The sequence below is a fragment of the Triturus cristatus genome, chromosome 4_2 (assembly GCF_964204655.1).
Source record: "Triturus cristatus chromosome 4_2, aTriCri1.1, whole genome shotgun sequence".
NCBI classification, from domain to species: domain Eukaryota; kingdom Metazoa; phylum Chordata; class Amphibia; order Caudata; family Salamandridae; genus Triturus; species Triturus cristatus.
This window is the reverse complement of record NC_140586.1, coordinates 423028504-423053289: the sequence shown is the minus strand read 5'-3', so window position 1 is coordinate 423053289 and position 24786 is coordinate 423028504. Positions and strand designations below refer to the sequence as shown.

General features: G+C 42.9%; 1 protein-coding gene across 3 annotated transcripts in view; it reads right to left on the bottom strand.

Annotated features, from left to right (window-relative positions):
- Positions 1–5022: 5022 nt before the first annotated feature.
- Positions 5023–24786, bottom strand: part of LOC146834519 (putative oxidoreductase ZK1290.5) — a 690790-nt gene continuing 671026 nt past the window's right edge. For all 3 annotated transcript variants that reach the window (XR_014960632.1, XM_085601909.1, XM_085601908.1), the window contains one exon: positions 5023–5816. Coding sequence is in view for 1 of the 3 variants with exons in the window: in XM_085601908.1 (XP_085458034.1) it covers positions 5715–5816 (102 nt within the window). In the remaining 2 variants the exon portion in view is untranslated. The remainder of the gene's footprint in view (positions 5817–24786) is intronic.

The following is a 24786-nucleotide window of genomic DNA, read 5'->3' as shown; positions in this document are numbered from 1 at the left end:
ACAAGAGGCAGAATCCGTGGTATAAGAGGTTTTCTAAATGGGCTTTATTCCACTCAAAATGGCCGACTCGAGTCGCGGCCTTCAGGTTCCGTCACCACGAGGGTTCAGGAAGTGAAGTACAATACTTTATTGACAGACATGCATTTTTATAATAAGTACATTACAATGAAACGAATGTAGAAGGCGTAACATTTGATAAGAAAAGTGACAAAACAGGTACGTAATCGAAACTAGGCGTAATAAGGAATAAAAGAAACATGATTGGTTAGGATTATCAGACATAGGTGGATCTATAAGATAATACTTGGCATAGATGCGCGCGCAGCAGCATGACGTGTGAGTGACGTGCAACTAGGGGGTGAAGGGGACTTGACATTTAGCTCTATATGTGGAGACGAGAAGTCTGGGGGGTCAAGTCAACCTAATCCCAAATCATATCTAACATCCTATGTTTAGAGAACTATGTTATCCACAAGGAAGGACTCTCGGACAGAATCTATTCTATACTAACTGTGTGTGCGTGTACAAGCGTCTAAGTGTCTATATGAGATGCGAGGGGCAGAAAACTTTCCATGGCAGCAGGGCTATGAATCACTTGCAGGAGGACGGAAAGGCTGAGTCCTTTGCTTGTGAGCTAAAGGAAATGTTTACCTAAATCACTAGACAGGAATGCATCGGCAGAAGAGCAAGATAGATAATTCGAAGGTGAAATACAGCTTCTTGGCAGGCAGGCGAAAACTGGCCGAGGCAGGCACCGTTAGCTGCACAGGGAGTAGGACAAAGTTCATGGATACAGATGCGAGCTCAAGCTGAAGCTGTCAGAGACAGAGAGCAGGGAAAGGCTTTGAGGACAGAATCGGGCCTACTTGCCTGAACTGTAAAAATGGAGTAACTTAGCCATATAAAGTCGGTGGCCTTTCATACTTAGGAATCGAATATCCAGCCCATCGATGGCGGATCTGACAGAGAACATGTCGACGGTAGACACACATATGTTTGCGTCTTAGAAACTGGAACTGGAGGGAACATACATGTACTTGTAACATGCATATAGAACCGTTGGGGTCCAAGATAGGGGACATAACTGATCAGGAAAATCCACATTTCCACAATGTGGTGGAGTTTAGGGTGGTGTGGGGTTTTACGGATTCAGAGAAGGGTTGATGTTTAGATGTAGAAAGGGGTTTTAGGGTGCAGGGCTGAATAGTTTAGGGTGATGAGGTGTTCTTATGGGTCATGGATGGCTGGTGTTTAAGGACAGTGAGGATTTCTTAGGGTTGAGGGATGGTTGGAGTTTGGGTGTGCTGAGATGTTTTAATGGGTATGGAGTGGGTGGGGTTTAGGCTTTGAAAGGGGGTTTTACGGTTCAGGAATGGGTGAAGTTAGGGGTACTTAGTGATTTTATGGCTCAGGGATGGTGGATGTGTTGTGTAGAAATAGCATTAAGGCTTCAGGGATGTGTGTAGTTTGGGTGTGGTGAGAGGTTTTAGGGGGCATTGACTGATGGTGTTTAGAGGTTGTGAGGGGTCAGAGATGGATGGTGTTTACATGTGGTGAATGCTCAGAGAATTAAAAGCATCCAAAGTAAGTGTTTGACAATCTCAACAATATAAATATGACATAATGTCCCCTGATGTAAAGCAATGAAATACATGTCTACAACAAAAACGTTTCTGAAAGTAAGAACTGAAACGATTGTATTTACACTTAAAAAAGAAGCATTCTAAGGCCAATCTATGAAAAGGTAAACGCCATTCATTCTTAAAATTTCCATTAACGAGTTTAGATTAAATGGTTTCCAGTAATGGTTCTCCATGAAATATTTTTTCTATGAAATCATATACAACTGGGACATCTGGTTGGTCTCCTATTTATAGCTACAAGACAACCAAAATGCATAGAACAGCCATCACGAACATCCATCAGGCCATTTGTGAGAGGAGTGCACTGATCCTTGAGAAAGCTCTGGGTGGAGATAGATCAAGTGCCTGGAAGCCCGCTGTGATGACAGAGGGACGTAAGAGAAACCTGCAGGGACTTTCCCAGAATCAAGATATATATGCCTTAGTCATTTTGTTTACTTTCCAGAGGAACACAGTAAGGCTCCAGGAGGAAGGCACAACCTGGCTGAAGTCAGATTAGGAAGAGGCACAGTGAGTTGAACACTTTTATGATCTGGAAGGAGAACACCCAATGAGTCAGCATAGTATGGAGGGGGGAAATAAATGTGGATCAATACAGAGCAGGGACTGAAAACCAGAATAAACAGGCATGGCAAATGACCTACCAGAGGCAGTAATCAGTGCTGGACCACAGTGGCAATAAACAGTGAAGAAAAGTGAGCCTAAACCACAAGCAAAACATCGAAAGGGATTTCCGAGACAAACCGTAAACAGAGTGGGTTCAGAAACACCAGAGTCAAGGTTTTGCAACATGAGCAAATACTTGAAGTTGTCAAGAAAAATGGATCTGAACAACCATGGAAGGGAACAAAGCTGCCATAATCACCTTGACACCAGGCAGTCAAAGCAGGCCCCAAGAAGACAGAGTAGAACAAACACTGATTGAGAACAGCATGGAGAAGCGAGAAAAGGTAATGCAATGCACCTGCAGGGTCATTTCCAACACTAAGTAAAGAAAGCTTCAAACACATGTATGGAAAGTTGAGAGCAAGGAACCAGTTACTTAGATATTGGTTGGAAAAGGGGAAAGAACAAGGTGGAAAGAGACTTAGCAGGTTGCTCATGTGGTGGAGGGTATAGGCTGTGATTCTGTTATGGACACCGGTAATGCAGCATTCAAGAGTGCAAGTAGAGAGATACAGCAATCAAAAGATAAACATGAACAAGACCAACAAGAAACTCGCAAACAAAGCAGAAGATCCCTCTGAGGTAGTTGTCAAACCCCTGGAAAAAGACAGCAAACAAGTACCAGAATGCAATACGGGAAGAGAACCAATGCACAGAACAGAGCAAGATATGGATTTGGTTCTGTTGAGATACAAAACCCTCTAAAAAGAGATGATAAGATGGAAACAGGATACTGAATGGAACCTCCTGGTGGCTGGACAGAAAAATCCTAAAAAGGAGGATAAAGTAGGACATTACAACAAATGAACGACTAAGCAATAAAAAGATGTATTGGCTAACATGTACTGAAAAGGGACAGGATAGCTTCCATAGCTGATACTGACCAGAACATTTTACAGCTAATCTATGGCCTAAGCACCAGGACACAAACACAGATGGAGCCTGGCTTGGGACATCTGATTTGGAACATAACACCATGTTCACCCAGCCATGGGCAAGTGTTCTGGAACTCTGCTCAGTTCGATGCTGCCTTTAAAGCTATCTATTACTCTTATTTACCATTTACACAGTCTTTCTAATATTTCAATGTATGCTCTCTGGTGCCCCCATTCTGTGGCAATACCGAGCTGCGGTTCATGTTAATCTTCAAAAAAATCTACATTACAGATAGTGCAAAACCAGGCGGTGCCTATCATTCTAATTATAAAGGTAACGATCAAAGAGGGAGCAAATTAGAGGCTGGGTAAGCTGAGCCATAAATGGAATATAAAAAACTCTGAAAAGTGCAGAAAGATGATTATGGAACAAGGTTTGAATATATTTCTCAGCTTCTAGCAGGCTGAGATTAGGACTAGCAGTCAAAAAGAATGTGGCCCACAAGCTGGTTTGTGTGGAATCCAAAAGGTGTAATATGTAGGGTTGAGCTTTCAACAAGACAAATGAATTTCCTGAATTACTGATCTGAAACGTGACATGTATTCCTAACTAACACTATTTCTCCATCAATGCAGGCAATTAACTACTCTATTTTAATTCTTAGTTTTAGAAACTTGGGGGAGGGTTTCAAGTATCCAACATGAATCACATGCACAAAAATCCAATGAATCTGCTGTCTATTAGTGGATTAACATATGTTTGGGTTCCAGAACCCAGGGGCGTAACACAAGCCTCTGAAGCCCGTGGCACAGGGGGCCCCCGCCTGCAGAGAGTCCCATTCAGACAAAGATCTCTGAATATCTGTCAGATAGGAGCATCTTATCCAGAGGCGGTCTCCACATACAAAAGGTAGTGGGGCGTGAGGGCACGGAAGGGGAGCGCAAATTTTTAAAAAGTTAGCTTAAGTTGCCAGCTGCGTCCCGCGTCGAGCCGGGTGCTTCTTCTTCCTTGCCCCAGCAGGCACTGTGGCTACATCAGACTCCCTGTCCAATCCCGGTGCTGCAGAGCAGTGCGGGGATTGGCCTGAGCAGGTTAGAAAGAGGCCCTGCTCAGACAAGGGAGTTTGTGGGGTTTCTCCAGCCCAGCTGCTTGGCGCAGCCGGGCTGGAGAAACCTAAGTGCGCATGTGTGAAAGCATGTGTGATTTAGTCAGCCTCCTACGCACCCCCCCCCCCCCCCATACCCCTGGCCCTCCCTGCACACGCTGGCTGAGCCAGCTGCTTAAAAATAAAACAATAATCAAATATCGTTTTATTTTTTAGCTGCTGGCTCTGCATGTGGGGCGACGGTCCTCTGCCATTGTGCAGGAGCCACCCCTGCCTTATCACATTCAGCGGGAGAGCCCCATCACGTTGCATTAAATCAGTGCCAGAACTGTACATTCAGGGTGCTTTAGTGTCTGCTTTTTCTGGTTTCTGTTGCTTTTTTAGTGGAAAAGAGTCAGCATGAAAGTAATTAATCAAAATTCGAATAATGTTGGCTGCATTTTAGAGGCTGTGCAGAAAAAAAAGCTAGAGAAAATATTTTATGCTGAATCGAAATGGTCGGAGCGTGACTGGACAGGCCAAAGTAAAAAAAAATTGTGTACAAACGTTTTTTTAACGAAAAACATGGTCACCTCCAAATTCTTAGAGAGCCAAAAGTATTCTTTGATAGTCAAAAGTATGAAGCAAGGACTACAGGGCATTTCAGACATAATTGTTGCATTGTATCTAAGTGAAATATCGAAGCAATTTATCAATTAGAAGCAAAGAGACAATAACGTAAAAACCGTTACATTCTGATCATTGTTGACTTTATCTGAAACGAAGTAATAGCAAAAACAGGGCTGCACTCAAGAAGTTTTCCATGGAACTTCAAACGTTTGCAATGACATTTGAAAGCCATGTACAGAAGGCATTTCAATCAAATATGAATAATACAACTGGTGTCATTGGAACCTAATGCTCCACCTGCAGAATAAAATGCGTGGTAAACAGCAGGCGCGAGATTAATTCACCCAGCATCCAACCCATGATGAGCTCATTCCAAACATTAACTTTACCAACTCATATTGCAGCATCTTCCAAATATAACATGGCGTCTCAGGGGAGAACTGTAACAATGAACGCCGCCTGGAAGGCAGGCCGGTTATTTCCACAGGAAAAGGAGACACTGCAAAAAAACCGAGAATATGTATGCACACCATGTCTTCTGGGCGTGCAGGCAATGACACGAACGTCTGCCTTTGCCTCTCTTTATGCAGTATTACAAATCATTCCTTCGAGGATCACGCAGCTGAAGGCACTTTGGCAATTTCAATATTGCTTAATAGAACAATTTGCTGTCCAGTATATATTTCATGCAATGGTTTGTCATTCCTTCAGTGTCAAATCAGTGTCGAGATGCTGAAAGACCAACTAATGTTTGCAGAATCAAACGAAGGGCGGACGGTGAACCCTTGATATACATTGTCGATAGTAGTGTCAAACTACCCATTCCACAAAGGGTAACTAAGATGAATTAGTTTTCGATTGATGTTCATAGAATCTAAATAATCCATATCTTTCTTCTTTAGATAAAAGTTGAAGACCTGAAAAAAGTAAAAGTGCTGTGCATTAATAATGTGCAAAGTCAAGAAATTATATAAAAATGCAGTATCAGGTCTGTAACAAATACATATGACTTATAACAAAAGTTCGATCTTTAGTGCAAACCCTATTTACCACACAAACTTCTACCACGCATATACCTTTACCATGCATGCCTTTACAAGGCAAATGTACATATTACGCAGTTAAGTATAAATCCTTTATAGAAATATGAACAAGTTACTTACCTTTGGTAACGCCTTATCTGGAAGAGACTATATCTAGCCGCATATTCCTTACCTTTGAATTTCCACAGGCATCAGATTGAATCCGGAAGATTTTTCATCAGCAGCACCCATGCACACTGGTAGGTGGCATAGATCAGCTCCATGTCTGTCGGTGGCGGCGGCAGCGCCGGAAGTGACATCATGGTACCTATGTGGGCACCATTCAGGCGCACTGACGTTTCTTTTCACGACTTTCCACTGCAAAAGCACAGAGCCATGAAGAACACTGACCACTGGTGTGTCGAAACTACGGCCCTGAATGGGGTCATCACTGTCCCTAGAAATCGGTTCCCAGAGCAGGGAGTACAGGTGGGTTGGTAAAGATTCTGCAGCTAGATATATTCTCTACCAGATAAGACGTTATCAAAGGCAAGTAACTTGTTCATCTGATAGAGACTTCTAACCGCAGATTCCTTGAATTTGATGAGGTACCCAAGCAATACCATTGCCGGAGGAGGGTCTGCAAACTCATTTCAAATGAGAAAGTCCTACAGCACCGAACAGGCAAAGTGCCCATCCCTGACGGTTCAGACCACAACGTTTGGTGAATGTGTGCAGTGAAGCCCATGTTGCTTCCTGGCAGATATCCAGGACTGGGACTCTGCATGCTAACGCAGTGGTGAGAGCTTTAACTCTGGTAAAATGAGATTGCAAACCTTCAGGAGGTTGCTTCTTGGCATGTGCGTAGCAGATTTTATTGCAGAGTATGACTCAATGAGAGGTGGTTTGCTTCTGCAGCTCCCCACTTTTCTTTTCGCCCACATACCCCATGGAGAGTTGGTTGTTCACCTGGAACTCTGGTGCAGGGTCAAGGTAGAACAACAATGCTTTTTTTGGGTCTATGCGGTGGAGTCACTCCTTTTCTTTAAAGGGATGTGCGGGGTGTAAAAAGTAGGCAGGGTGATTGATTGGCCTACAAGAAACAGTGTGACCACTTTGGCAGAAAAGAGGCCTGTGTGAGAAGCACCAGTTTGTCAGAATATATTGAACGATAAGGCGGATTAGATGATGAGGCCTGCAGTTCACTCACTCGATGGGCAGAAGTAATTGTCACCAGGAAGGCTGTTTTCAGTGTGAGAAGCTTGAGGGGACAATTGTTGAGAGGCTTGAAAGGAGCGCACATTAAAAAAGTCAAAACTAAATTAACGGCCCACTGAGGCATAATGAATGGTGAAGGAGGAAATAGATGAGTAAAACCTTTAAGAAACCTAGGGGGCTTGAACAAAGAGGGTTAGTCAGGCTACCGCAAGAAGGCAGAAATGGCAGATACATAGCTCTTAAGAGTGTCCAGAACAGCGGCCTACTGGGCAAGGAAAAGAATTAAGAGTAAGACTTCAGAAGGAGGAACAGAAAGAGGGTCAATTGTTTTTACTGCACACCATGCCATAAATTATTTCCAATGGCAGGCGTATAGAGTCTTGGGATGCCTGGCTACCAAGATGACGTTACAGACTTTGGGAGGATGTTGCAGTTGGGGTAGTGGCAGACTTACCAGACCGCTGGCCACTTGACCGTCGAGGTCTGAGGGTACGCGCCCTCATCCACATAGAGGCTGGGAAGCATGCGCAGTATGGTGGCTGGGTGGAAATTGGCGTGGCTGGAAGCCCCTTCCATAGCCACAAAAGTAGAGAAAGGCAGATGGGAGGGAAGGGGGTCTGCAGCGAGGCCCAAGGACCTGGCCATAACCCAAGAGTGCTTGAAGCGCTCGAGTACCAAGTCTGCCTTGTCTCCGAAGAGATGGTTCCCATCCAAGGGCATGTCCATAAGGGAAGGTTAGACATCGCCCGAAAAGCCAGTCGTCCTCAGCCAGGCATGGTGCCTAAAGGCTACTGTCATGGAAACAGCTCTGCCTAGCAATTCGGTTGTGTCAAGTTCACATTGAATTGTGAACTTTGCTGCATGTTTCCTGACGATGACAGCTTGAGAGAGTACGGCCCAGGCCTTTTCTGGGACCTGTGGCAGCACTTGTGCAACCTAATCCCATAGAGTGTGGGAATAATTGCCAAAAGAGGCATGCCGTGTTCATGGACTGCAATGTCAGGCTGGTGGAACAGAGTATTTTCCCAAATGAGTCCAACCTCTCGGATTTCCTATCCGGGGGAGCGGTAGGGAAGCGCCTTGGGAGGTTGAGGCTTGTACCACAAAGCTCTCAGGAGTAGGGTGTTGCCAGAGTAAATTTGGGTCCCCAAATGCAGGGGGATGGTGGCGGGCAATTGTCCTAGTCACAGAAGCCCCTGTGTTGGGTTTGCACCACGTACCCAAAAGGATATCACTGAGGGTGTCATTGATCGGGAGCAGGGGTTTCGGACGTGGAGACTCCCGGTTTCAGCACCTGTGTCAAGATGTTATTCTTGACTGCCACCGAGGGTAGCTGAAGTTTAAGGGCCTCAGACACCCTCCATAGCCACGGTAGGGGGAGAAAAAAGACCATCATTTGGAGATGTATTCAGGCCACTGGCTTAAACCAGTTCCCCACACCGGTCTATATTGTGTTCTTCCTTATAGGGTAGGTATTCTAAAGGGTCCAGCAATCCATCCTAGTTTTCCCTAAGGCCTAGCCCATAAGAATTAGGTTTTAGCTCAGATCTAAGCGACAAGGCTCCAGTCAGAGTCAGCATTGGGCGACAACCATCCAGCTCTGGCTCGGAGTCAGGGATAACACCATTGGTGGCGTCAGGAGTGTCAGCATCGGGACTGGAACTGGGGAAGGTCAAGATAGTATGAATGGCGCTAGTCCAGATCCAGGAAAAGATCCCTGGGAGCCTACTAGTGCCAGGGCCTGAGCTGCCGGTGCAGAACCAGATGGGGCCACTTCTGACTCTACGGGGTCCAAAGGCACATCGGAGGAGTCGTGCGGCCCCAATATGAGGTGAAGGACTGATAGAACTCCTTCAGGTGGGTGGGGGTCAGTCAGGCTCCCGGGAAGTCAGGGAGGCATGGAGTCGGACCAGGCGCTGGGGAACAAGGTCTAGAATGTTGATTCTCCATAGGACTTTGAATAGGATGATGTAGACTTCAGGCTCCGCAATAGTCCCAGGACCCTCCTGTCAAACAGGACCCCGACTTGCATGGAGTCACATGCCGGACCACCGTGAGCTTTACAGGACAGCTCCATCAAATTCTTTGGGTTTATGGCCCAACAATCGGAGTATAACTTTGAGTCATGGTCCTGCTCCAAAAACCACAGAGAGAGGAGGTGCAGGTCCATCACTGACATCGGGTGGTGACAGGCTCTGCAGTGCTTGAATCTCGTTTTGCACGATGACATGGACACACCAGGTGGAAAAATCGATGACAAACGTCGAAATAATACAGGTAAAAACTGACTGAGGGGTAGCCCTTCTCTCAGATCTCGCTGGCAGGCATGGAAGAAAAGAACTGACGTCAGTGGACTTGGATGGCGCCTATATATGTACAAGACGCCACTTCCGGCACGGACAGTGCCTACGATGGATGCAGAGCCGATCGACGCTACCTACTGGCTCGCAGGGGTACTGCTCTCAAAAAATCTTCTGAATCCAGTCTGACGCCTGGGGAAATTCAAAGATAAGGATCTGCACCTAGAAGTCTTTATCAGATACATTTTTTTTATATACACACATATATATGTATGTGTGTGTGTGTGTGTGTGTGTGTGTGTGTATATATATATATATATATATATATATATATATATAAAAAACACCTTACTAACCCAAACCCTAAACCCTACCCACCCATAACCCTAAAAATACCCTCGCCACCCAAATACCCCTACTCACCCTAAACCCTAAGAATTCTCTTGGCACCCTAATACCCTTACCCACACTGAACCCTAAAAATATCCTTGCCACCCAAATACCACTACTCACCCTAAACCCTAAAAATACCCTTCACACCCCAATTACCCCTATCCACCCAAAACCCTAAAAATACCCATAATACCCAAATACCCATACCCACCCTGAACTCAAAAATACACTTGTCACCCAAATACTCCTACCCACTCTAAACCATAAACATTCTCCTGCTACCCAAATATGCTTACCTACACTAAACCCTAAAAATACTTTTGCTACCCAAACACCCTTACCCACTCCAAACCCCATAAATACCCTTGCCACCCAAAAACCCCTGTCCACTTTAAAAATGCCCTTGCCAATCAATTACCCTTACCCACCATAAACCCTAAAAATACTTTTTTTTAATCTGCTTTTGTGTTTAATTTGTGATCTTCCTTCACTTTATTTATCTTATATAGCACTAAGTTATATGATGTTTCCGTTATCTTTGTGTGAGGGTATGTGTTGTTGCGTATATATCTAGTGGTTGTTCAACAGTGAACTTTTAGCTTTTTTTTATCTCTCCAGGCACGTCCTCCCATATTCTGACATCTGACCAGTGCGCCCTGAAGAAGGTGAGATCCACATTGGGGTCAATCACCGAAACATGCGTCGGTGCTGGAACTCTCCATCGGCAATAACATGTACCCTTTGTTATTCCTACCCATAGATGAATTGTTATCCTAAACACAAAGTGTTACATCAACTGATTAATCTGCTTTTGTGCTCAATTTGTGCATTGATCTTCCTTCACTGTATTTATCTTGTATAGCACTAAGTTATGTGATGTTTCCGTTATCTTTGTGTGAGAGTATATGACGATGCGTATAAATCTAGTGGTTGTTCAACAGTGAACCCTGAGTTTGTAGGACGTATGAGTATGTGTGGGTATGTTTCTGCTTGTTTGAACGAATGTTTGTGTGTGGGGTAGGATGTGCTTGGACTTGTCTTGATACGTTTTCTACTATGACTTGGTTATAACTAAAAAATCTAATGAATAAGTAAAATTTTGATATGTTTGGTACGTAAAGCGTTGTGCATCACATCTTGGAAGGCCAGTATTCTCAGACGTGTGGTTCTAAGCCGCTGGGACCCCCACCGTCCCGGGGCTTATTTTTAATAACGTGTAGGCCGCTCAGACTCCCCCAAATCATGGGGACAACCACCTCCCTGGGGCTATAAATAAATTGCCATAGGGGGCAGCGCGGATACCCAGAGTCCAAGTTAAATATAAAGTGGGGGCTGCACAGACACCGCACCCTGGGGACCACCACTTCACCGGGGCTTTCTTTTTTTGTAAAAGGAGGGGGTCATAGCTCCTGCCAAGCTACAGCAAGCACTCTCGTTCCAGTGGGCGGGAGCTATCAACAGTGCTTCTACCCACTGGAAGCGAAGGTTTCATCTTTTTAAATACCCACAGACATGCAGGCAGTGAAATAGATGTCACAATTGCTCCTGCATGCAGGGAGCTGCCTTTCCAGCAGCTACCTCTGTGCAGCAGCAATTCTGGCTCGTGCAGGAGGTGGGGAGCCTGCTGAAACCGCGGGGACCCTGAAGCTCTCCCCGCAGTCCCAAGAAACGAGCAGCAAGAGGCAAAATAAAGGTGAGTAATGAGAAAAAAGGACATAAAAAAGGTTAGCAAGGAGCAGAAAGAGGCAAGATATAGATGAGAAACGAGCAGAAAGAGGTAGAATAGTGGTCAGAGTCTAACAGAAAAAGGCAAAATAAAGGTCAGCAACGAGCAGAAAGGTCTGAAATGAGCAGTAAGAGTCAGAATAAAGGTGAGAAACGAGCAGTAAGAGGCAGAATAAATGACAGCAAAAAGCAGAAAGAGGCAAAATAAAGGAGAGAAACAATCAGAAAGAGGCAAATAGAGGTCAGAAATGAGCAGCAAGAGGCAAAAAAAAAGGTCAGAAACAAGCATAAAGAAGCAAAATAAAGGCAAGCAATGAGCATAAAGATGCAAAATAAAGGTGAAAAACGAGCAGCATGAGGCAAAATAAAAGTCAGAAACGAGTAGAAAGAGGAAAAATAGAGTTCCGAAACCAGCACCAAGAGACAAAATAAAGGTCAGAAACAAGCAGAAAAAGCAAATTAAAGGTCCACAATGAGCAGAAAGAGGCAAAATAGAGGTGTGAAATGGGCAGAAAGAGCAAAATAAAGATGAGAAACAAGCAGAAAGAGACAGAAGAAAGATAAGAAGGGAGCAGAAAGAGGCAGAATAAAGGTCGGAAATGAGCAGAAAGAGGCAAAATAAAGGTCAGTAATGATCAGAAAGGGGCAAAATACAGGTGTTAAATGAGCAGAAAGAGGCAAAATAAAAATGAGAAACGAGCAGAAAGAGGCAGAATAAAGGTCAGAAACTAGCAGAAAAGGCAAAAATAAAGGTCAGAAACGAGCAGAAAGAGACAGAATAAAGGTCAAAAGGGAACAAAAAAAGGCGGTATAGAGGTCAGAAACCAGCAGCAAGAGACATAATACAGGTCAGAAAGAGGCATAATAAAGGTCAGGAGCAAGTAGAAAGAGGCTAAATAAAGGGCAAAATGAGCAGAAAGAGGCAAAATAGAGGTCCAAAACTAGCAGCAAGAGGCAGAATGAAGGTCAGAAGCGAGCAGAAGGAGGCAAAATAATGGGCAGAATAAGAAGAAAGAGACAAAATAGAGGGCAGCTGCTTTTGTTTTAAGTATGCACGACGTATTTGTGATTATTGTGATGCCACTGTAAATATTATAAGGAATTAAAAAAACAATGTTTTGGGATGCAGCGTGGCTCTGATAAGAACCTTTGTATTCATTGTGTGTATATGACAGCTACACATAAGACCGGGTGCATAGTTTCAGGTTGCTGAGAAACACCCTGTTGCCTTCGTCTGTGAAGTGACCTCCATCACTTCTGCAGATTCCATGCATGTAATTGCAGGTTATTGTTGTAGATAGAGCCCATGTTATGATCTCTGAGAAATCCAGCCACAGGCTTATTAACATGTTTCCTGGATTTGTCAGGCCATTTCCATTTCTGCCTTTAGCACATATTGGAGTACACCAAGACAGTGTGAGGGAAAAGTGTCATAAATTGTGCAAAGCTATCCTTCATCAGGATTTCCAGTTTTACCTTAGACAGTGTGCCTGGCTCATTGACACCACTGTGCACAATCATGAGGTCAGAGGGTTGGGAATCAACAATGCTTTTAACCAAAGGCAGCAACTGATGCCACTTCAAGCCTCTCTGGCAAATCCAAGTAATGTCCACATTACTCAAACCCAATTCCCTGTCATTACCACTCTTTCTAGCAGCCTCTCTAGCCCAAAACACATGGCTGTGGCCCACAATCCACACTCTAGCAATTTTGAAGTGAAGCAGCAGTAGCAGACAGGAGAAAGCTTGAGCTGCTTAAGACCGTTTGGAAAATGAAAGGCAGTTAAAATGGAGGTGTGCTCCTGGTTTAAAAAAACATAGTTGATTGAATTCTGTGAATATGGAGGTGAATACAATTAGGTAGTATCATGAAAGCTTAAACTAGATCTATGATTGGCTGACCTAGATATGCTTTTTATTCTATAGAGTAAACAACACCTGCTGCAGGGTAATTTTTGACTACATTGGTCTTTCTAGAATGTGCTGCGAACTGCTGACCTACTGGTTCTAGTGGGTTGCTATGAAGACTGTGCTAAGAGCACATTGGTAGAAGGGCGTTAAAGAGAGAGTTCTCTGTTTTCAGAAATTAAAGGTATTAGACTGATGGGTTCTTAATAAAGATGTAATTTCCTAATGAGGGCTTGCTTATAAAGTGTACTCTAGTTTTAATGTCATAAAACTGGTATGTTAAATATGTTTTTGCGATTTTGTCACGATGCTCGCAAATAAATCGTGAATATGCACAATACCCAACCATATTGGGCTTCTTTGTAAAAGTATATGAAAGGTATCAACACATACTAACCATTCAGAAGTAGACTTACAAAACTAAAAAATGAAAGATATGTTTTTATTTGCTGCTTTCTGTACTATCAGAGAGTGCAAAGTTGAAGATGTTGCTCATTCTTATGGTTAGTTTTCATATTTCCTGAGTGTATTACATGCATCTAATAAGAGCTAAAAACTATTTCAACTAACACAATTTTCAGGTATGTGAAGTACATTGTTTTATGTGGAAACATTTGTTTTGGAAAAGGTATATGTGTATAAAAGGTATGAAATATTTAGAAAAGTTTTGAAACGTTATCAGATGATCTATCAGTGACAGTGTGAGTGCTTTTATTTATTTATAAATAGGTGAGTAAGATACTTTATGAGTGTGTGAGTATGTTACAGTTTGTGTAAGGTGGAGAGCAGCTGAGTGAGAAGTTAGTTCACAATGTGTTGCCCAGGAATTGAGTACTGTATTTCTGCTGTTTTACTGCATGCTGTAATTGCTGGAAACAAAACTGCTTGCTAAGTGCTAAAGCTATACTTAACAATGTATTAGAAGATGTGCAAAGTGTTACATGCTTATACATGATGTGCTACTCAGAACGAAAGGTTTTTTTTTAAATTCTGGAAGTTGTAGTCGTATTAATTCCATTTCAGAAGAGGGCTACAAGTCACAGAATTGAAAAGAAGAAACATGCACTGTAGGTGTACGTAATGCGTAAACCTGAGAAACTTCAGAGCTATGTTGAGATATCCATTAGGGTAGGTGTTGGTAAATTAGAGGCCAAGTCTGTCTGTCCTTAGATTGTAAGACATGCTTTTTAAACTAATACTAAGTCACATGTGTAGTATGAGAGTGGTAGGGATAGTTAAATATGCAGTGTTTAAACAAGGGTCAGACCTACTAGTGCAGAGCCTGTCTGTACTCTCACTGCCAGGTTCACTTGGCATGTAAAAGCAATTTGTCAAGTCTTAATTCCACATTTAATTACCCATTACTGACTTGTGAGATACGCAATAGGTATACCATAAAACATGGTGGGTTATGTTTAAAAGATTTAGATATATCCTTTTGAGTTTAAGTAAAATACTCATGCCCTTGCATTACCGTATGCAAAGCACTATTTATATTATACCACCCATAATACAACTGACATATATGTTCCGAAAGCATACAGCTTCTCTCTCACCCAGACACAGAGAGATAGAGGGAGTTATACATTCAACAACATACTCCGTAACTGCTTATGTATGCAGTACTGTCAAAGGCTGTTGAAGACACACCTACATACCTCTCTGAACTCTAACCCAATCAGTAGGGTATTTGTGAGGCCACTTACATACACATTTAGAGAGACATTGAGGTACCAAAACAGACAGTCACATACTGGCACATTTACTTACACATTTTATTGCACTGCTATAGGGAAATTCCTACACACACTCAGACATGTAGGCAAGTAGTGATACAACCTAATCATCCATCCAGACAGTCATTAAAACATGGGTTAGGCCTACTAGTGAAGACCCATACTATGCACTGTCACTGCCAGCTTCATTTGGCATGTAAAAGCTGTTTGTCAAGTCTTAAATCTATGTTTTAGTACACATAACTAACCTCTGAGGTGTGCTGTAAAGCAAGGTTGTTTTGTGCTCACAGGACTGGGAGATATCCTCTTGAATTTAGGTACATTACTTCTGTACTTGCAAACCCTTATGCCAAGCACTACATAGAGTATACCATCCATAATGGAACTGACATGCATGTTTCCAAACTATAGAGCCTCTCATTCAACCAGTCACAGAGCAACAGTGTGACTTATACATTCACTTACATACTTAGAAACGGCTTATGTATACAGCAGTATAAAAGGCAGTTGCAGAGATACATATATGCCTCTTTATTTCCTAACAGAGGCACTTAGGTATTCATCGAGCCAGTTATGTACAATTCAGAGAGTCATAGACTTACTAAAGCTGACAGTGAAATATCAGCATATTTACTTTAACATCTCATGGGAGTGTTCTATGTGGACTTCTATACTCACTCAGATATCTAAGCAAGTAGTGACACAAGTTTGTCATCCTTCCAGACAAATAGTTCTTTAAACATGGGTTTGGCCTACTAGTGCAAACCCTGTCTGTGCACTCTCACTCTCAGCTTGACTTGGCAAGTAAAAGACATTTGTAAAGTCTTAAATCCATATTTTAGAACACATAACTCACCTCTGAGATATGACTTAGGTATGGCATAAAGTATAGTGCTTTGTGCTTAAACGATCGAGAGAAGTCCTTTTGAGTTTTAGTAAATTACTCATGTATTTGTAGACTTCTATGCCAAGCACATCGAGTAAACCACCCATAATGCAACTGACATACATGTTTCCAAAGCATACAGCCTTTCTCTCACCCATACCCAGTCACAGAGCAATAGAGCTACTTATGCATTTACTCATATATTCAGTAACTGCTTATGTAAACAGCAACATACCCTTGTATTCCATTGCACGGGTTCTGATGTATTTGTCAGGCCACTTACATACATATTCAGAGACCTATATTTTAAAAAGACTACTGTTTATGGTAGTAGGTGAATACTTATTTAAAATGTGTATTCCCCTGGTAAATAATGAAAAGATAATTTTTGTTTTTTTGTTTTCAGGCATCATTTTCTATTTAATTACAGGCAGGTTCAATGCTAGTAAAACGTCAGAGAAGAAAGAAACAGAAGCAAGGATACTATCTCCTTACAACTAAGAAACAATAGGGGCAAAAAGAAGAGAAAATGACGAAAGAGAAAAGAGCGGCTTGTAATGAAACAAAGTTATTTCTTAAAATACTATGTGGAGAACTTTAAAGAGAGCAGAATCAAGTAAATAAAAAGCAAAGTTTGAGATCAACTATGAAAGGAGAAAAAGTACATAATATGAAGAGGAACAAATAAAATAAACATGGAGAGAGTTTAACCAGAGGAGAGAAGCAGTTTAAGGAAATCAGAATTTGAAATTTTTTTTAATTTCTTTTTATTTTGTAGATTTTTATATAGCAGGAACTAGACCAGAGTAATCGGATATCAGAGCGCTTTACATCAGCACCAGTTTCAATACAGATGGACACATTTATTTTTGTTAGGCACGGGGAGATTAAGTGATTTGCCCAGAATCACAGGATGTTGAGTGTTGTTGCCGAAACTTGAACCCGGTTCCCCAGCTTCGAGGTTGACTGCTCTAGCCGTAAGGCTACATCCTCTCCCAATCATTTATTAACAAATGAAAGTTCTTTTGGATGATACAGTGGAAGATGTTCAAAAGGTTTGTGATGATGTCCAGTTTTGTTTCGTTGGTGCAGGAGAGGAGTGTAGGCAACAGAATAACTTGATATCTGCAGGTGTATTAGGACAGGAGTCAAGTATTACTGTTGATAACTTTCAAGAAGAGATTAGGAAGTTTAACTCTGTCTGTTCAGAGAAACCGAACTGTGTTTGTACATGTTGTCAATGCAGTCACTACAAAAGTCAATCTCGTAATGTTAGTGTGTCTATAAAAACTGAAAAAGAGAATAGAGAATAGTGGCAAGAATTTGCAGCTTATTAATTTGTAGTGAAACGCTTTGATTGTTCCACACAACAAATTAAATATAAGTATTGGTATGTCAAGTTGGAGGATAATAAAATGCCCGCTAGAGCAGTCCACAAAAACTTAGAATTAGTTTCAATCCCACAAGAACGTCAAGACTTGAATGTTTATGAATCAATTCTAACACATTGTATACATCTATTGCAAGCTATTTTTCGTATGGAGCTCATGACAGGGATGTTACCTCTAACTGAGTTACAGAAAGTGAAGAGAGATTTGAAAGAAGCACTTATTAGTCTAGTCAATGGCGACCCTACCAAGAGTAAAAGAATATGGCAAGAGTTAGTGAATTTTCATAAAATAAAAAATAAACATTGTTATCTGGTAAAAAATAATACTTATTATAGAAATATACATCTTCTTCAAAATATATTACATATGGAGGATGACACTTCATCAAGATGTCAGATTGAAAAGGTGGATCAATCCAGATGAGATGAAATTTATGAATACTACAGTATTCATCCTCTGCATTCTACAGAGATTATGTGTGATGCTATTGATCTCTTTCAAATTAAAAAAGCAAAAGGAGCTCCCTTGAATGTGTTATAGACTCACTGTCTTCCACATCTGTTCCCTACTGAAGTAGGTGTTAGATATGATGACTGACCTGTACAAATGACCAGCAGCCGAGTACAGATAGGCTAGACTATATTGAGAAGATCCTAAATGTTACCAGTGTATACCCTATATATTTCATCTAGTATTTGAAAGTGACTGGTCATGGCTATCTCATGCAGAAACTCACATTCTCAAAACAGGAGTGGATCTACAAAATCTCTCAGCAAGAGAATATGTTGAGAAAGTTCAAGGAAAAGAGGAAAACTTAGAATACAACTTGATTAATATGATGGTGTGTCAACGTGTTACCAATGAGTACTGGTATCATTGTCATGGTGTGCTGAAATGCATGTTGCGCAACCTAGGAGCGTCTACTTCGTTTCTAACACTCAGTTGTGCTGAGTGTGCATGGGATGACCTCCTTGAATTGCTGCGAGAAGCAAACATGCGTATGTGTATACGCTCCTCATTTAGGCCAGTACCCTGCTTATGAGAAATGGATATTTTGTCCAAAGCAGAAGATTACAAAAGAGTGTATAGATGCTGAAGAAAAGAAAGAACACAAGGACAATCCAGAAGTTGTTAAGAAGCGAAACTGGAAAAGGATGCAGAGTGTAGGTTACCATTTAGAGAACTGTTCAGGTGTCAACTGCTTTGCAAATGTTGTTCTCAATGTACTATTTAATTTACCACATCTTGTGAATAAAATTCAACAAAAAAATAGATAAGAGATTGTGTTCTGCACTGTATCACTTGCTCCAACATTTACTGACTGACAGAACTGTGATACATTCTGCTTCAGGTATTCACGATCTTTAAGATATAGCTAGTAGATCAGAAATGTTTACTCTGAATAGTCAACATGACCATAAGATTATCTTATGGTTATGTTTGGAGTTTTAGAAGGAGAAAATGTAAATATTGATGGTTTATTTACACTGAGTAACCATGACTATTAAGATTGTGATTATTCATCTACCACTCAAATAAATTCTGAGCATTTTCACTATTTAACATTACCAGATTGCAAAACTGTGTCTTTTGATAAATTGTTAAAGAATGCTAACCAAAATATGACCTGCCCAAACTGAAAATCAGATGTTATGTCTATGTTAAGCCTAACAAGAACTTGAAAATACATTATAAAAATGTATCTTAAAGTAGTGCTACAACGATGCAGAGCAGATGGCTCAAAATGGGAAACTCAAATTACTAACTTCAAAACTGGACAAATATCAATTTCAGGAAGAACTTTTACTAATTCAGCTCTCATCTTTTTTGAAAGGAATGATTACAACCTCTGGACACTACACTGTCTATTTAAAGAGTGAAACTGGAGGGACGGAATGTCATGACTTCAACCTTAAATTCAAACCAAAACTTCCTTCCAACCTATTATCTTTTCCTTCTTCAACCAAAGTTCTAAGGAGGAATTGTGGAAAAAAAAATGGTTTATGGTGTTTCTTCTACGTGGATCTTTTAGACATTATTCGGCCTACTGGGTGTAATGGCTTTAAAATCTTCCAAATTCAGTAGTCCTTGTATCTTCCACAAATGAGTTAATACCACATCTAAATACTACACTATGTAATTATCTGAAAGTCTGAATCTGCATGGACATAATCCAATTACAGCAGCCTTAAGTTGAAAGCAAAAACTGCCTTGTAACTAAAAATGACCCCTTTTGTTTCATCAATTAAACCTCTCACATAACTACTCACTCTTCCATACATCTGCTAACACACTCACTCACCAATACAGCTACTCACACAACCATTCACTCACCCATACAACCACTCACTCTTCTATACAGCTACTCACATAGCCACTAACTCACCCGTACAACCACTAACAGTAGCACTCACTCACTCATACAATTACTCACATAGGAACACACTCACCCATACAGCCACTCACACACTTATTTACTCACCCATAAAGCCACTGACTCATCACTCACTCTCCAATATGGCCAATCACACACCCACTCACTAAAACAAACAGCTAATCACACAGGTACTAACTCACCCATACAGACACTCATACACCCTCTCAATCATACAAGCACAATCACTTACACATGCTTCTTCACTCATACAGCCACTCACACACCCACTTACTCATCTTTAAAGTTACTCAGACAGCCTCTCACTCACCCATACAGCCACTAACACATGTGCTCACTAACCCATGCAGCCACTGACACACCCACTCCCTCACCCATACAGCTACTCACACAACTTCACACTCTCCCATACAGCTGCTCACACACTCATCCATACCGCCACTCAGCCAGGCACTAACTCACCCATACAGCCATTCACACAACCACTCACTCTACCATACAGCCACGCACACAGTCACTCACTTACCATACAGCCAATCACACAGGTAATCACTTACCCAAACACATAACCATTTTCTCACCCATACGCCACTCACAGAACCACTCACTCTTCCATAAAGCAACTCACACAGCCACTTACTGAAGCAAACAGCCACTGACTCTGGCACTAACTCACCCATACAGCCACTCATGTGCCCTCTCACTCACTCATACAAGCACTCACACACTCATATATCCACTCACACACCAACTCCTTCACCCATACATTTACTCACACATCCTCTCACTCACCTACACAGCACACTTTATCTGTTTTTCACAATAAAAGGCAGTCAGATTCCCCCAAACCGTGTTGAAACTTATCCGCCCAACTCGGTCGATTCAATTCCAACTGAGCGATTAAGATGCTCGAGGTCAGAGAGGAACCGGTTCGGATAGTCTGAATCGGTTCCGACGGGCATTCGGCAACTCCAAGTCAGTCGCAGCTGAATCGTACAGCTCTACGGAATGCGTTTGCGACCGACAGATTACGATGTCACATTCGGACAGCCTTTCCAACTAGGTCTTCCTGACACGAAAAGGCTGTCAGAAACTGACTTTGGGAGCCCCCAGCAGGCCCCCCTTCATCCTGAGGCCTCAGGTTGAGGTCCGTGGGGGTACCCATGGAACAACCCTTTAAAACCATGCACAGTGCGGCAGGCACCATGGGGCCTGCCACAGTGTGCAAGATTTTCCTCAACCACCCCTTTTAGGTCGAGCTTTAGCGGCAGTGCATATGCACTGCAAGACTGCGGTAGTAGAGTATGGGAGACAAGCTGCCCCCACTCTCCGCCCATATTTTTCATTGGCTTCTGTCTTTGTCCTTCGTAAATGCTGGTGTGTGATTCCATAATAGGCTTGTTAGTCCCCCCTTTGTACGGCCATGATGTCATTGGTATCCTCCCATGGCTACTGGCCCCTTTAGTTCGTTGTTACATGGTGTGTGAACTATTTTCTGTTATGAGTTTCTCCTACAGCGCGCACAACAACGTGCCTAGCCGGGACAATGGCGTCGCCGAATTTCCAAGCGCTGCACTTTAATTTTATTTGCAGCTTCAAAGCTGCATCTGCTCCCCCTCCAGCTACCGATGTTCATCCCACGGCAAAAGCCTCTTCCAGCCATAGTGATCAGCCACTGAGGTGGGCTCCGACCTGCCCGCCTCCCCTCCTCTCCTGCAGCAGCTGATCAGCCACCCATGTGGCTGCCAGGAACCTGATGCAATGCATGTAGTTAAGCTGGGAACATGAAGGTAATGGCTGTCTCCTATTGCTCTGAAAATCCTGTGCAGTAGAGGATGTCTGTCTACCGCTGCTGCACATTCCTGTCCACAGTGCACACATGCCACCCTGCCCAGACCTGTGCAGATCTACCAGCCACACCTGGATCCGATGTCAGCAGCCGGGAGGGGGGGGCGTAAATGTTTTCAGTAAAAAAATACAAAGATAGCGGCGCTCTCTTACCTGAACTAGTGAGCCATTTTCCAAAGGTTGTGCTTTCCCGGTAGAGGTAATTAGAGAATAAGAGGGTCTGGAGCAGTGGCATATGCCCTCCGGTCCTGAGGTTCCGTAGCGATCTGAACCCGAGTATTCGGTATCATAGTACTGACACGATTTTAGTACCAATGAACCGCAAATGATCCATTTTATACATGACAGTATTTTCGCTTCGCAACGAGCTTGAATTCACTGAAGAATAGGGCATTCTGTTGTCAAGTCATGGCATCCATTTTAGATACAGCGTCCATTTTGTTTCTTGCCCTCACATAGTCAATGAACGGACGATGACCCCGGCAGGATCACCTTGTTAAGGACACGTAAGCTCGAGTCCCGAGAAAGGCTGACGCTACATGACTAGGCAGAATCAAGCTGCCTCCCTTGCCTGAGGCCTATCCTGCTATACTGGTTCTCGTGTCCATTGTCCTGACCGAGAGGCCGAAGACGATAGCCCTGCCCGTTTATGATCCATAAACACCTCTTATCCTGATTCTCAATCCTTGCACCTGGCTCTACTCCTCTCCTTCTGGGCTTTTACAATGGGGAGGTTACAATTTTTATGATGGGGAGGATCAGGTAGAGAATGGAGAAATGACAAGAGAATTTGATCGAATACCGAAAACCTACAACTAATCATTGTTTGATGTATATTTATTGTCTGTTTGGGATACCGGGTTGGGCATGAGAAATATTTGTGTAATGTTGCCTCAAGACATTTTTCGCGTATTTAAGAAACGACCCACTTAATGCAATTCGAACAGTCTCCTAGATTCTGCCTCTGTGTGGTTCCTATGACTTCTGTGTCCCTGCAGTAAATAAACCTTGGTCTTTGACGCCGCCATCGAGAAACCCGCGTCTCTGTTTATTTTGTGCACCGAGACAGGTGGAACTCAGGGGTCTTCGGGTGTTGTTTCCCTGACACCTCTGGACTCTTAAAAGTCCAGAACCTCAAATTGGCGCCCAACGTGGGGCGACGTCATCCGGTACCGGTCCAAAGCCTGAAAAGTTCGAGGAGCTTCGTGTGAAGATTCCGGAGGGAGGTACCCCGCTTCATCGATCCCTGCATGTCGTAAAAGTGGCCCGACGATCTCTTCCACGAGGGTTCCCGTTCCCAGACGGCTACAGAGGACCGCTGCCTTGGCTGTCGCCCTGTCTTGGACCCGAGGTGCAGACCTTAGTACGGCGAGACGTAGACGGGTTCTCCTTGGTGACGTCTTCCATATCTCAGTTAAGTATTAAGTGGATCGTGCTCAGTTTGGGTATTTGGATACGTTTGTTTTGGATTCATAGATTATCATTGGTTGCTCTTGTTAGGATAATCTTTGTCTTTGGTATTGGTTCATTTTGGTAGGCCTAAGTTCTCTGCGCATTTTTGGTTGGAATTTGTCTTCGTTAGTCATGACTAAAGGTAACAATTGTTTCTTGTCCTTGTTACGTTGCAACGGTTCCTCCGATTGGAACTCCTACATATGAGCTCTACTGTAAACATGGTGTGGGTCCTATTACATATAATGAAGTATGGGTCCGTTATACCAGAAAAGATGGTGTCCTTAGTTGGCCACCGCATGGTAGCTTTGAAAGTGAAATCCTAGACAATCTAGAGATGAAGTTGTTTAAGAGAAAAGCCCGGCCGGCAATGTTTGATTCTTTTCGCGTATGGCGTAAAGAAGCCAAACAGAGAGAAATTAGGAAAACAAAGAAAGAACAGAAGGAGAAAGAGTTGACATTAATGGAGTCTGCTAGGCAGCTGCATGTCAACGAGACTGAGAAAGCAATGGAGATGGCGAATAGAAAATATAATTTGGCAATTGATAAATGTTACCCTGTACTGCCATCTTGTCCTGCTAAGCCGATAGAGGACCTTGAAAAGGATCCTCTGTAGTCTTACCTGTTGAGCTCACCTCCACCGTATGCACAGGGTATTACAACGCCACAGTTACCACCTGTTGTACAGCCAGCTGCTGGTCAGCCTGGAATAGGTGCTCCACTTCCTTTGAATCCAGCTCCTGTCCTTCCCGTGATTAATGATCCCACGGCACCCGCTCTTCCTGGGTCGCCTATTCCGCCTTTGCCTGTCGTTTCGCATACTGCTTTACCTACTACTCCCACCCTCACTATATCATCTGCTTCAGCTGCCCTGTCCCCAAGCCCTGTCATTCTGACCCCGCTTTCCGTTCGTCGGAAGATAGCCGACTCTGTAACTAATATCTTAACTCCTCTCTACAGGTCTTTTATTGGGACCCCCGTTTCCGACTCTATACAGAGACGTAGCCAGCTTCCTGGTCCCCAGGAACAAGAAATGTTAGACTCGACAGCTCTTAGGTGGATGTCGAAGACTGCGAAGTATGATGTACAAAGGGTGTTAGACACCTTTATGCAATGGAACGAACCAACTCAACGTTACGTCTTTGACGTGATGTGTTCTCTTGTACGTGAAAAATGGGATGATGATGACTTAGATACTGTCCCCTCTGATTTGATAAATATTCAACAGAAATTCGCCGCAGGAATGGTGATAGGTTCAGAAGTAGGAAAAGCGATAGAACTGATTTTAGCATATAGAGATGATTCCCCTCTTCGAATGCCAAGGGACCATGATGGTTCACCGATAACTAGGAAAAGACGAGGTCAGTATCCGATGAGGGAAGTTCCGCCCATATGGCGCGAAGCAGTTGCCACTGATGGGGCCAATGGTATTGCAGCTGCTCCAGCTCAATTCCAGAGAGTGTGGATACACATCCCTTGGAAGCGAGCTGAAGTACTAGCAGTAAAACAAGCATTGCCAGACCCGCGTAAAAATCCTGCTGTTTATTATAAAGAGTTGACGCAAACAGTCCAAGCTTGTATCATTAATTTGGCAGATATTGAAATGCTATTTG